The 12507-nt window shown below is 33.8% G+C and overlaps 1 protein-coding gene and 1 pseudogene across 2 annotated transcripts; one reads left to right on the plus strand and one right to left on the minus strand.

The window, feature by feature from the left end:
• Positions 1 to 1966: 1966 nt before the first annotated feature.
• On the plus strand, positions 1967 to 3846 carry Bm8575 (annotated as a pseudogene). The gene is made up of 5 exons: positions 1967 to 2063; positions 2151 to 2362; positions 2431 to 2581; positions 2966 to 3184; positions 3333 to 3846. Coding segments are annotated over exons 1-5 (1193 nt in total).
• Positions 3847 to 5006: 1160 nt separating this feature from the next.
• On the minus strand, positions 5007 to 7351 carry Bma-crn-7.2 (Uncharacterized protein; the record flags this gene model as incomplete). The annotated part of the gene is made up of 6 exons (XM_043074618.1): positions 5007 to 5114; positions 5349 to 5474; positions 5712 to 5821; positions 6076 to 6276; positions 6390 to 6625; positions 7251 to 7351. The coding sequence occupies 6 exons, from the start codon at positions 7349 to 7351 to the stop codon at positions 5007 to 5009; spliced, it is 882 nt and encodes a 293-aa protein (XP_042930552.1).
• Positions 7352 to 12507: the final 5156 nt, after the last annotated feature.

Genomic DNA, 12507 nt, shown 5'->3' on the forward strand with positions numbered 1-12507 from the left:
TTGTTGCAAGCATTATTCAAACGGACTGAGTGAGAATCGATGCTTTTGACAGTTTTGGTGAATGTTAGTACTGTTAACAGCAATCAGTGCTAGAGTGAACTGTCTACGCACTGCTAAAGTTCAAAGCTGTAGCAAAGAAGCAAGAAAGCATCGGCTCATCAAAGGGAGGAAGTTTTGCAGAAGCAAAAAATTCAGTCAAAATGAAATTTAATCAATGATCATTCTATTTTGATTCTACAGCTGAAGAATGCAATTTGTGAATTCTAAATTCTCAAATTTTAATCCGATGAAGTGTGTGTAACTTCATCAAAACATTTGCAGCAGGATGGAAAAAGGATTTCTTCTGGGACAAATACTCAGGCACCAATAGAAAATAATTGCATGTGATGAAGGCTAGCGTGACAGTCCGCTTTCATTTCTCATTATAATTGCAGGGAATTTGAAGTACTTATCAACAAAAAGGACATAGGTTTATCTGAGTGCAAATCAATTTTCTTTCACAAAATTAGAATTATTGCTTGGTAATTTCAAATTATTTCCTAATTTTTCCATTCATTTATTTTTATTCATTTATTATACTCTTCTCATGCAAATCATTTTAATATTCCTTATTTCTATGTATATTAATGAAAACAAATGGCATTTTAAAGCATTATATTATTCTGTCGTTTTCACCATTTTATCTTATCATATCATTATCTCAGCTCTGAACAGCAGTTCAAACGACTATGGCTATGCTTAGATTTTAAAAGAATTGAGATAATAACAGTTAAATTTGATTAATGGGCTGGAATAATTATTATAGCCCAGCTATTTAAATCTCTGTCTTGACCATTGATTACCTAAGGGAATTATGATGTCTGACATTTCGTAAATTTTTTCTTTTAATGTGAATACTGTACGCTTCTAGTGTTTCACAAAAGCAAATGGAAAGTTAATCGATCGGGCACATCTCCAGTAAAAAAGTTAGTGTTACAACCTCATTCGTTTGTGTGCGAAAGGTATCTATTCATATGAGTATTGGCCAGGTAAGGCTAGATTAGACGGACTTAATGGAGCGTAGATAGAGAGGAATGTTCATTGATTCAGAAAATATATATCCAAAAATGTTTGATATCCAACGGAAGAAGTAAAGAGCAGGAAAGTGTGGTACGTGGTACACCGTGTCCTAGGACAGGAAAGTTGGGAGAGGCAGGAAGAAACATATGGCTAGAAGTGGACACGAAAGCAATTATACGCTCTATTGTTTCCATTCAGTGCATTATAGGAAATTGTCAGTGAACGATAAATAGTTGATGATAATAATTATTATTAGTGAAAGGGAAAGAGAAGAGTTCAGCAACAGGAGGGATAGCTCGAACTCTTGAGGTTACTCGTGTCGCGCTCTTATCAGCCATTTGACAAGGGATCCGAAAACTGTCACGGCGAATCATTTTTTATCAGGAGGACTTTTAACTGATATGTAGAAATACGTGAAAGTTTTATAGCCTTATTTTTTAGACCTAAGAGTTGATTAATATTACTGTGCTAAATAACAAAGATGATAAACAAAGAAGGAAATGCCCGGCAAACATGAAAAGTTTCTCTGTTTTAAATCCTATAGTTAAGCCTTGACAGTGATTACTATTCATTAGAAACACAGAGAAATGAAGACTGATTGTATGAGTGCATATTATTTTAATATATACCAGCAAGCAATCTTGAAAGTATTCGGTGCGGTCTGAGATTCGTTTGAAGTTTCCGAGCACAGACATCGATAACGTTATAGGAATTATTGCAGTGGCTATATGAGAGTAGTATCTTTGGTCTTAAATAGTTCGTTGTACTTTGCTGAATACCTTATGCAGTTTCTGTGTTTTGTTTCTAAACTATTATAACATTTCAGTAGGACAGGTGGAAGGTGGCTGGCGAAATTGGTCTGCATGAGCTTGTGCTCCGTGAGTTGTGGACGTGGGCTACAACGACGATGGCGCTTATGCGACTCGCCCATTCCTCAAAATGGCGGAATTTATGCAGAGGAAGTTTCGTGGAATCTTTGAGTTGCGATACGCGCAATTGCACAGGTAAAATTTCTAATACTTTTCCTCAAACACTAATTCCACTAACATGAAGCAAGACAGAATTATCCATTGAAACCGGATGCTTTCCAGAATCGAAAGCCATGATAATTACTGTAAACGACACATTATGCTCCTGTGGATGCCTAATTAATCATACGGCTGGAAGATTTTTTGCTCGAACGTGCGAGGAAATCACAGATTGGACGTTGAAATCTCACGGAAGATTTCTGTATCTGAAATTAAAACACGACGCGACTACCAATCAATTTAGACTTGCAATTTATCGCGGTTTAACAAAAGAGGTTCATTCTCATCATAGAATCATGAAATTCCCTGTTGTTGAAGATTTTGACGTCAATTGTTATTTCAGGAGTTAATTTATGATTCCGTAATAAGCAGCCATGCTCATAAAAGCAGTTTACAGTTCACTTCCAAAGATTACTTCGTTATTTCACTTCTGAAAATGAATAGCTCATCAAATATCAACTCGGGTATAGAAATAGGCTTTGAATGGAAGAATGGTTAGTCGTTATTCTATTCTGCAGCATCGTAAAATAATTCATAAATACAAAAATTAGTCAAATTCTGGAATTCAACCTAAAAAATCCCCAAATTTCATAAATGCGAAGTTTTACTATGGCCTTTCGGAAAACTGGTGATGGGTGCATAATTCACTGATACTGAATTCATCGGAGTGTGCTTGTTTACGAGCTGAATTACCACTTCGGTTAGCAGGTGTCTCCCAGCATTGTCTTACTTCCACTTTGAACATAAGACATGAACACGACATCTCCCATAGGAAATCTCAATGACGGCTAACTCGTCTCCATCAGACAATATTCCACGGATACAAGTTTGTATTTTAGATCGACTGCAGGATTTATATTCAGTTTGCTTTATTGCAGCAACCGATCATATGCTGTCATCAATTACAACACTGACATTGTCACATTCCTGCATGTTTTGTCATCGTGATTTGTCATTCCTCCTATCAAGTCTATTCATTATTTAATTATATCTCTTCCGCCACTTCTGTGCTCCTATTCTACCATATCGGTTATTCGAAAAACAAAATGGAAGCGAAATCAACAATTAAGCATCGGTAATTCGTTGGACGAACCCAGGTATCTTTTTAGTCAGGAATTTCACCTTCTTCACTAGTCAAATATGTCTAGTCGAATAACTACTAACTGCACCTGTAGCTTACAGTGATATTTTTGTGACAAAATGTGCCTTGTCGATAGATTTTATGCTCACTAAAATTTATTTCAGGCCTGATGTGAGTATGGTACAATCCGGACAAACAGACACTACAGAAATCAGATCAAACAGAACCATCGTCACGAAACGTTCTATCGGTATACAGCTTTCGGCATCATCGACTCCACGTTCCCCCGCGAGAAAGGTTAAAATTTACGAAAAGTCAGAGTTTGTTATGCCATCACCAATAAAATTTTTAAACTCAGAATTTTCAAGATTAAAAGAAATAAAGTTTAAATGTTCCTGAAAGTCAGTGATTACTTTAAGTGTTATGGAAAAATACATCCTGTTCTGTTAAGGCTATTAAACATAAACATTTTGGTATCTTGTCTCTATTCCAGGTTTACGATGGTCTCGAACAACTAATTCACCACAAATTACACCACGTAAACGACGAGCACTCATCACTTTCATTTAATACCGATCACGATTGGAATACGATTATTACGAGCCAACCGTGCCGGGTTCATTCCTTACACCATCTGTCAACTTCTACTCTGATATCGATGTTGAGCAGATTATAGGTAGCTCTCAGCTTTCCTATAGTCTGATATCGAAACATGATGCTCATACACAAATTGGAGATAAGATCTGATAATATTGAAATTTCTCTTTAAAAATGAGGAACTTTTATTGTCCTGTAATTCCTTATTGTTGTACTGTTTTGCTTTGGCTACCGTTTAATTAATAATGTCCTGTAATGGTTTGCAGATTTTTTGTATTAACAAAAGATGCTTAGCTTTAATTTTAGTGACATGTAGATTATCCTCATCACGTAACATATCATCGTGATCACATAACATATCATCATTTTCACCACATGACGTCACTGTACCGTTACGTATAACTGTCAGCTATTATTTTGGAGAAACTAATTGTTATAGCAATCAATTTTGATAATTACCCCCTCCATTATTTAATACATTTATCAAAAAACAAAACTACGACTTAATTTTGTTTATTCTTTGCCATCCATGTGGGATTTTCGAAATTAATAACAATCCGAAAATATTTAAACACTTTTCATTGAAGTGCAACCACTAAGTAATTTTTTAAACAAATTGTGTCCTTCTGATTTGTTGGTGTATCGTTTTTTTCGCTTTTATAGCTTCATTCTTTTAGTTTGTTTCCTGTGTGAAATCACAGTTATCAGCTAATTATCAATGCTAATATCTTATGATTATTAGAATCATTCATTAAGGGACAGTAACGACTGATAAAAGTAAACGTTCAGTGATCTCATTTTGTTCATATAGTGAAACCGGAACCAAAAAATATTCTAGAAGAGAATGAAAGTTTTTAATCCAGTTTAGAAAATAATGAAAAAGACATTAAGGTACTGTTATTTTTGACACCAAAAAAATATAAAAAGAATGACATGAAATACTTACGACAATTAATAAAATGAGTCGTAGCAGCTAATTGCTGTTCCTTCGAAGTGATTCAAATTCTCAGTTTATGAAAAAGTGATATTTTAACTTTTCAAGTTAATTTCTTTACAGTTCCATTTGTTTTCCATTCACATATTGACAAATAAAAAGAAGCGAAATGGAGAATAAACAAAGTTATGGGAATGCTTTCAACTGCAACAAAGATTGTTTCGATCTAATTATTTATTCGATTCAGATACCAGCCAGTTTCCGTTTCATGACAAAATAAAAAAACGAGAAGTCCTGCCCACTTCCCTCATTTAACTTTACAACTTTCTACATCGGTAATTGATTTATTATATAAATTCCAAATATTCTTATTCAATAAGCATACTGCTCCACCTCCTCGCTTTTTCTGTGATTCCTAGAAAAAGAACATTTTGCTGATTTTTTAAAATTATTTGCACTGATCCAATTGAAGAATGTTGCGAGGATTCTGTTAAAAATTGCTTATCAGTTCCCCACTTTATTGTGATTTATTCCCTCCTGAAAATTCTGAAATCCAAAATTATACTTGTGATAAGAGCTCATCTTGCAATTGAACCTTTCTCGCAAGGGCAGCTTGAGACTTACATTCCATCCAAAATCCCATACTTACCTGCCTGTTAATGTCACCAATGCATACAAGTGGTTTTGTCTTGTTTTCGGCAATGGCCCACTTTGAATGATCTCTGTTGCTGGCAAATTTGTCACCCGCGACATTCAATTCCTTGACATTTATTACCTAAGGTAATTGATGGAAATTAATAGAAGATAATATGCGTATTTGATTTTCTATTATTATATAATTTTCTCAGAACTTGTCGTAGTATTCTTACAACGTCATTTCTTTAAAGGAATGTTGAGTGAGTCGCTTAAATTCGGAAGTCGAAAATCTAAGTTGTGGATTCTATTCGTAGAGTCAAAGTTAGATGAAATTTAATTTTTGAAATCTAAGTGAAAATGTAATTTCTGAGCTTACTTTATATTTAGTAGTGCATTCCGAATTTAAGTCTTTTGCAGCACCGTTCATCCATGTCTCAGCAAAAAGTGATACATTCATTTCTTTTGCAATCAAATCCAAATAAAGATCTGAACAAATCAAATTCAAATAAAGATTAACTCAATTTATAACAACTTTTTAGCTTTTATTGTTAGTTAAAGGTTTAAATCCAAGAAGGTTTAGTCATTTGAGATTTTTCACTTATCTTCCTGAGGTTTCTCATGTGCTTTTTTCTTTCCAAAATTTTTCTCTTTCAGAAATTTCAAGATATTCTTGATGTTTTTCTTTCTTTTTATAGTCTGCATTTATTCAAAGATATCTGAAACGAATTGCAAAGCTATACCTTTGTTATATTTTCCAGTCTTTGAGAAAGCAAAGAAATCCACATTACCATTCGACTTAAAGTTCTGAAGCAACGATGACATATTGGAAATTCTTTTCTTTTTTAACTCTTTCAGATCTTCCAACAATGGGAATCTATTCAAGAAATTTCTGGGCACAGTGATACCGTACACTTCCGGATAGATATATCTCATCGCATTCGCTAAATTCTCGAAATTAGATAATTCCCAATTATAACTCTACTTGCGTCCAATCATTTAAATGAATAAGTTAAATTACCTCAGAACAATTAAATCCTTTAAAGTAATTACTTACCAAATACTTTGATGGATGTTGTTTTCAATGTGACACACAGAAATGACTGCCCATAAGTTTGACCGTTCTCAGCATATGAATAGCGTTTAAGTGAAGGAAATTTAGGTACACTATGAACAAGCCAGAAACCGGATGTGTTACCGAAAACAGCGACCCCTTTTGCATGCGCGCGGTTTAGATGACTTTTTTTTTTCGTTAACTGGTGCTTGGTCATTGTAAAAGAGATAAAATAATTCCTGTAAGTGATAATTGTAATATTGATACAATAATATTAACTCGTATTGTTGTATGATAACAGTTATAAAGTTAAATTTTTCTAAAGGTTCGGTAGACAAGCAATTTTTGGAAATAATTTCAAGACGGCCAAGAGAAACTTGAAAACTTTCTTTCTTAGACTTCCAACATTTCTATTGTTGTAAATCAAAGAAGACCTTTTTTTTGTTATTCTTATTATCATAATATTGTTTAAGCGTTACAGCAATAGCATTCTTTGGTGATTTCAAATTTTCTGCTGGACCCCATTCTTTGGAATCATTATCAGCGTAATGAAATGTTACACCCGGATATGTCTGTGATGCCTTTTTGGGCTGTTTATATCCGACGAACCTGAATATCCTTTCAAATCCTAGCAATATTCTTTGCTCTCTTCAGAATCACTGCATCCTCACAAGGCTGGCATCCGAGGATGTTACTTAGTACTAAATTCAAATCAGCAATCGTATCAATTTTTTTGGTGTTGTTAAGCATAAATGTAAACTAATAAAAAATTGGTAAATCTAATAACAACTGATTTGTTAATTAATTAATCAGTTCGCTGATGAAAGTGCAAAAGAAAGTTCTTTTAAGGGGACGAAAACAAACCAATCAACAGATTTTCCGTTACGATTCTTGCAGGAAAATTGAGCCATTATAATATCGTTCATTGCAACTATCATTAACAGTCTAATCATTTTGAAAATCATTTTGTTCTGAATACAGAAATTTTAAATATTAATAAGGGCTATTATGGCGTGTTTTTATGATGGCAATGTTTAGTTTAAACAGATAAAAATTTTTTAGAAATATGTGGCAGAGAAAGCCGAAACGATGGGAGCAAAAGGCTCCGTAAAGTATTTATTTGACGGAATACGATTGAAACTTATAAATAATTCTAGTGTGACATTTTCCATTCATCTTACACCTAATTTTTCTGATCATATCATCAGCAGAATGTTATTAGCTTTGAAAATTGTTCGTTATTAAGTAGTGAGTAGAGTACATGAAATAGCAACAACATCGAAGGTAATTCGATTTATTTTTTAGCATTTGATAACAAGATCTAATTAATTTGACAGTGCAATTGGGAAAAAAAAACTTTGATCTTGAAAGCTTAACGAATGAACCATTTTGTTTTTCGGTTGTATCACTGCTGAGAATCCAGCTGATATGTGCATATCTCTCTTATTAGCATATCAATAATTTAGGTCATATCATCATCACTAAAGCATTCATTAATTTTCTTCTTAAAAATCATTTCATCTGCTCGTTTTCTTTTCCTTAATGACACCTCATCATCCTTATTAGTAGTTACATCAGCGTTAACACTTTTGAAGGCATTTCAGTGATCTTTCGCAATTTCAAGGATTCACAAACAAAAATACCTTAAGCGGTTGCACTGATAATAACTAGAAGTTTCCAAATCATTCAATAAGCAATATTCAGAAGTTTGTGCCTTCATCTCCGTCAACAACTTTTTCTTGTTAATTTTTTTGAACGATTGAAGAAATTAGGACTTGCAATGTAAAATTAAGAACTAAATGTTATTTTCACGAACAGAGGTGGGCACCCATAGAAAACATTTTATATTCGATACTTCATTAAAGGTTCTGATTGGAAGACATTTCGACCGCTCTTTTGAAATGTACAAAAAAGAAAATAACATCAAACAACCCTGACAATGGCATTCATTTTAATTAGAGTATCATATTCACTTCATACACAGTGTTTATGTTTAAGTATCAATTCATTTTCTAAGTTTTAACCACATTAAACTAACCAATAAAAGTAGAAACAAAATTTTATAAATTTTGTTCCGTCTTTCATAAATATGTCAGAAAAAGAAATTAAAGTTAAAAATGTGTCGCAACATTCAAAATTTATGAAAATATATTTTATAATCCGAGAAATTCTAACGGTATATCATCTTATGAACAATTAATGGAAAAGCAACAATTACTAAGTGCTGGCATGAGAACTCATTTAATAAATTATTCCGTTATTTTATTGCTTTGCTGCTGTGTTTGTTTACTGACGGGTGGATCAAACAAAAACGAAATTCACGTAGATCCTTCTTTGATAAGTAAACTGAAATTAATATGGTGAAAAATTAAATCATTTCCCATGATATGCTTTTAATTTCAAAGCATCTGTTTAAATATGCAAAATTGCGAACAGATGAACCGCTCGATACGGTGATATTTATATTTGTTTGGTAAGAATATATTTTTCCAAATAGTGGGAAGTTTCTATTTGTTGATTCCAACTATATGTCTATTTACTCAACTTATCTTACGTAATAATTCTTCCGAGACGAGTGCTAATACGGCATTACACTATGAAGTCCCGGACAAAGAAATCATTACTGAGTTAATTTTAATTTACGGCATTTAACAAATACAAATGAAAAATGCCAACTATAGATCGATAGTTACTTAAATCTCTCAGCATGTATAATTTCAAAAAATATACTTTAAAGCTTCCCTGTAATGTAAAATGTTTTTTAAAATTTTTGTTGCATCATTTTAAACTTAGAAGAAAAATAAGCAATCGATTTGATTACTCATTACTGAGCTCGAAATTTCATCTTTGTATTACCCGAATTCCGATTAATTAAGTGTGACAGCAAAAAGATTTTTAAGACATTGTCTTCTTTGTCTTTCAAAAGAGAAAAAATCGAAATATTTGTAACTGTAACTTTCCCTTTCAAATTCTTCCCTTTTAGGCATATGCTTCTGTCGCAATATCAGTAAAATTTATTAACAGTAACAAAGAAATATTTTAACTTTTCACTTCATTACTCCTATTTCAGTCACACTGAGCTAAATTGAGCCAAACATCCTACTGAATCAGTTATGTTTCTAAAGTTCATCTAACGAACCAAAGAAAAGAAAATCTGACCATGACCTTCTAGATCGATAACCTTTGTGTTGCTGGTGGTCAGTGGGGATATTACAATGAACATTCAATGCGTTAGGCTCAACGAGTTTCATTAGGTCCAACAGTGCTCGCTTCCTTGTGTTAATCCTTTGTCATTGAAGTTAATCATCGCATTTTACTCATTTACATGTATTTAAATTAATAGAAGTCGCATGCGGCCAACAGCGCATTGTAATTATGGAGGGCGTACCAATCGGCGCAGTTCGTTCCCTCCATTCCAATAGATATTGTCGCCAGCTCCTCACTCACACTAATTAAAATATGGACAGAAAACGACTGCATTATGACGCGCAGTTGTCGATGGAGTGGATGCAACAATACCGTCCTCTTTTTACGTTTCTCATAGTTGCGTACGCGTTATTTGTTATTAGTGTGCGGCCAATTTGTAAAGGCAGAAGAAGCCAAGGCATGGCAACGATCATTTTTTGTTGGAACGCCTTTAATGCGTTGGCGGATATTGTCCTGCTTCTTGCCTTATTACCTGATTTCCTAAGTTCTTTTCGTCAAGGCTTCTACTCAAGTTTATGTCTAAATGCTGACCTTTACAAGAACCCAAGGTCGGGAAAGGCAATATTCACATTTCACATCAGCAAGATGTGGGAATTATTGGACACCGTACTTTTGATATTGGATGGTCGTAAAACGAATCATCTTCACGTGGCTCATCACATCGTTGTTTCCATTTCGATGATCTGCGCTTATCAGCGTATCGGTGCTGTGGCTCGTTGGATTGCTACCACCAATCTTGCTGCTCATTCCGCACTTTACTCTTACCTGGCAGCTCAAAGTTGTATTTGGAAACGTCGTACATGCAGCGCACGTGTAATCAACGGAATCCAGATGGCACAGTTTCCCATTGCTTGTTTGGTCTTATCAAATACGCCAATTTATAAATGCCAGAAAGAAGTGTGAGACAAGCTACAGTGGCTATGCATTCTAATCTATTCGTCCTTTTTTCATTCTCTTCGTTCATTTTACGCCAACAAATACAGAAAAGATAGCATTGGTAGAGATTATGTCTTCTAAGATATTTCTTCATTGTAGCAAATTTCTGTAGATTCTGGCCAATAAAAGGTAGGTATGGCCAAGGAACAAAGATCCTTGAGATCCATGCAGGGATTGGATTGTCCCTACTCCCAACCAACAATGTTTTCTCCAGCACTGTGACTTCTGCAAAATCATTTGATTTGTTTTACTTTCTTAGTCTTAGTGTCGTGAAGTAATAGTGGACAATATCCTCCAGCACTTGCATTGCTCTCAAAGGCAGTCATTGAGGTCGCATCTAAGTTTCTCACAACAAACTATTCAATTAAAAAGTGTAGACAGATTTTGAATACCAGATCAGAAGACGTAAATGTCGTGTCCCATTGTAGGTATGCAAAAATATCGAATGTCACACAGAGCTTCTTTCCAGTATTCTACAATTGCGGAGAAAACAAATCTTAGAAGCGTTAAATTCTACACGTGATTGACACGGATATCAAAGTGATGTATTTATTCTTCTTCACTAGGTAATTATCATTTGAAGTCCATTGAAGAAGCAATGGATAAAGAATGTCCGTCTTTCACACTTTCGTGATGGCAAAATATTAAAAACAAAAAACTTGAAAAAAATTGAAGGATTTAAAAAAATATTAAAAAAGTACGAAGGGGAATATCCCAGCAAAAGTTAATGATTTCTGCTTTAAAAAATATCACTTCACAGAGTGGCGATTCATTCTCAACTACAACTACTTGACTCAGTGCTTCATTTAGTAATCACTATGTTTTCCGAAATAATCAAACGCATGCACAATATGTCGTCCTATCTGAATTATTGTTCGTGGATGACACAATGAGTGAAGTTGCGGAATCGAACCTTTCTTTCCGGTGCATACAATCAATCTCAGTTTATGATTCGGGAACGGAATTAAATTAAGGGATGGATATTATAATTCAAGATATAAAAAAGTGGTCATTACTCTATAATAATTCGAGATGAAAGCAATTTAGAGTGAGTCATATAACCTAATGAAGCTGCAAAATGTAGGCTGGCGGATTATTTAAGCAAACTACGACAACTGTCCTTCTTACTTTTCATTACTGTTATTTTTGAAACTTAGCAAAAGAGGAATGCCGTGTTTGCAAATTTCTTGGAAGTGTTATGAATACTGTGCCTGAGACAATGTTTTCAGATCACAATTTTTCAAAATAAAGCTAGCAGTTACCGCATGATTTGGATATTTTTAATTGGCGAGAGATTGGCACAACAGCGAATGAGACGTTGTCTAGCCAACAAGGCATGATAATTGTAAAACAAACTCCGTTTCTTGGTATAATGAATGAGGAAAAACTAAAAAGTCGTAGAACAATAAGGGAAAACGTTTTTTATTCTTATCTGCAATATTTTGAAACAAGTTTAAAGCTCGTTAACAAGGTACAACTTCCATTCAACTTAAATTTACTCGAAGTTTCAGAATCAGATTTAAAAGAAATACAAAATATGTGGTCATACAGTTGCTAGCATAAAAAGCATCACAAAACAGTACCGACCTTGAGCTTACAGAACCATCAACAAACATTTATGCAAGGTACATAAAAATGAAACTAGCATTAATCGTTTTCTTTTACATTCTTTTATCATTTAGCTTATTTAATAAACCACTAACCGAATTCTAATACAGCAACTACTTAATATCAACCTTTAAAGATTCCAAAATACGTCAACAACTCGATAAAGTTATTAACAAATATTATATTATTAAAACTACACGGGAAAGGCAGCCACATCAGACACAGTTTCACAAAGAATATTATTTACAAGCATGATTAATCGTCTCTCCATACATAATTCAGTTTTCAGTATGGTTGCTGAAACTGGGGCGGCAATAGAGACAATCATATTTCAACTTTATCTGAAAATAACGGAACTATTTTCCATCTT

The sequence above is a fragment of the Brugia malayi genome (genome assembly GCF_000002995.4).
Source record: "Brugia malayi strain FR3 genome assembly, contig: Bm_v4_ChrX_scaffold_001, whole genome shotgun sequence".
NCBI lineage: Eukaryota > Metazoa > Nematoda > Chromadorea > Rhabditida > Onchocercidae > Brugia > Brugia malayi.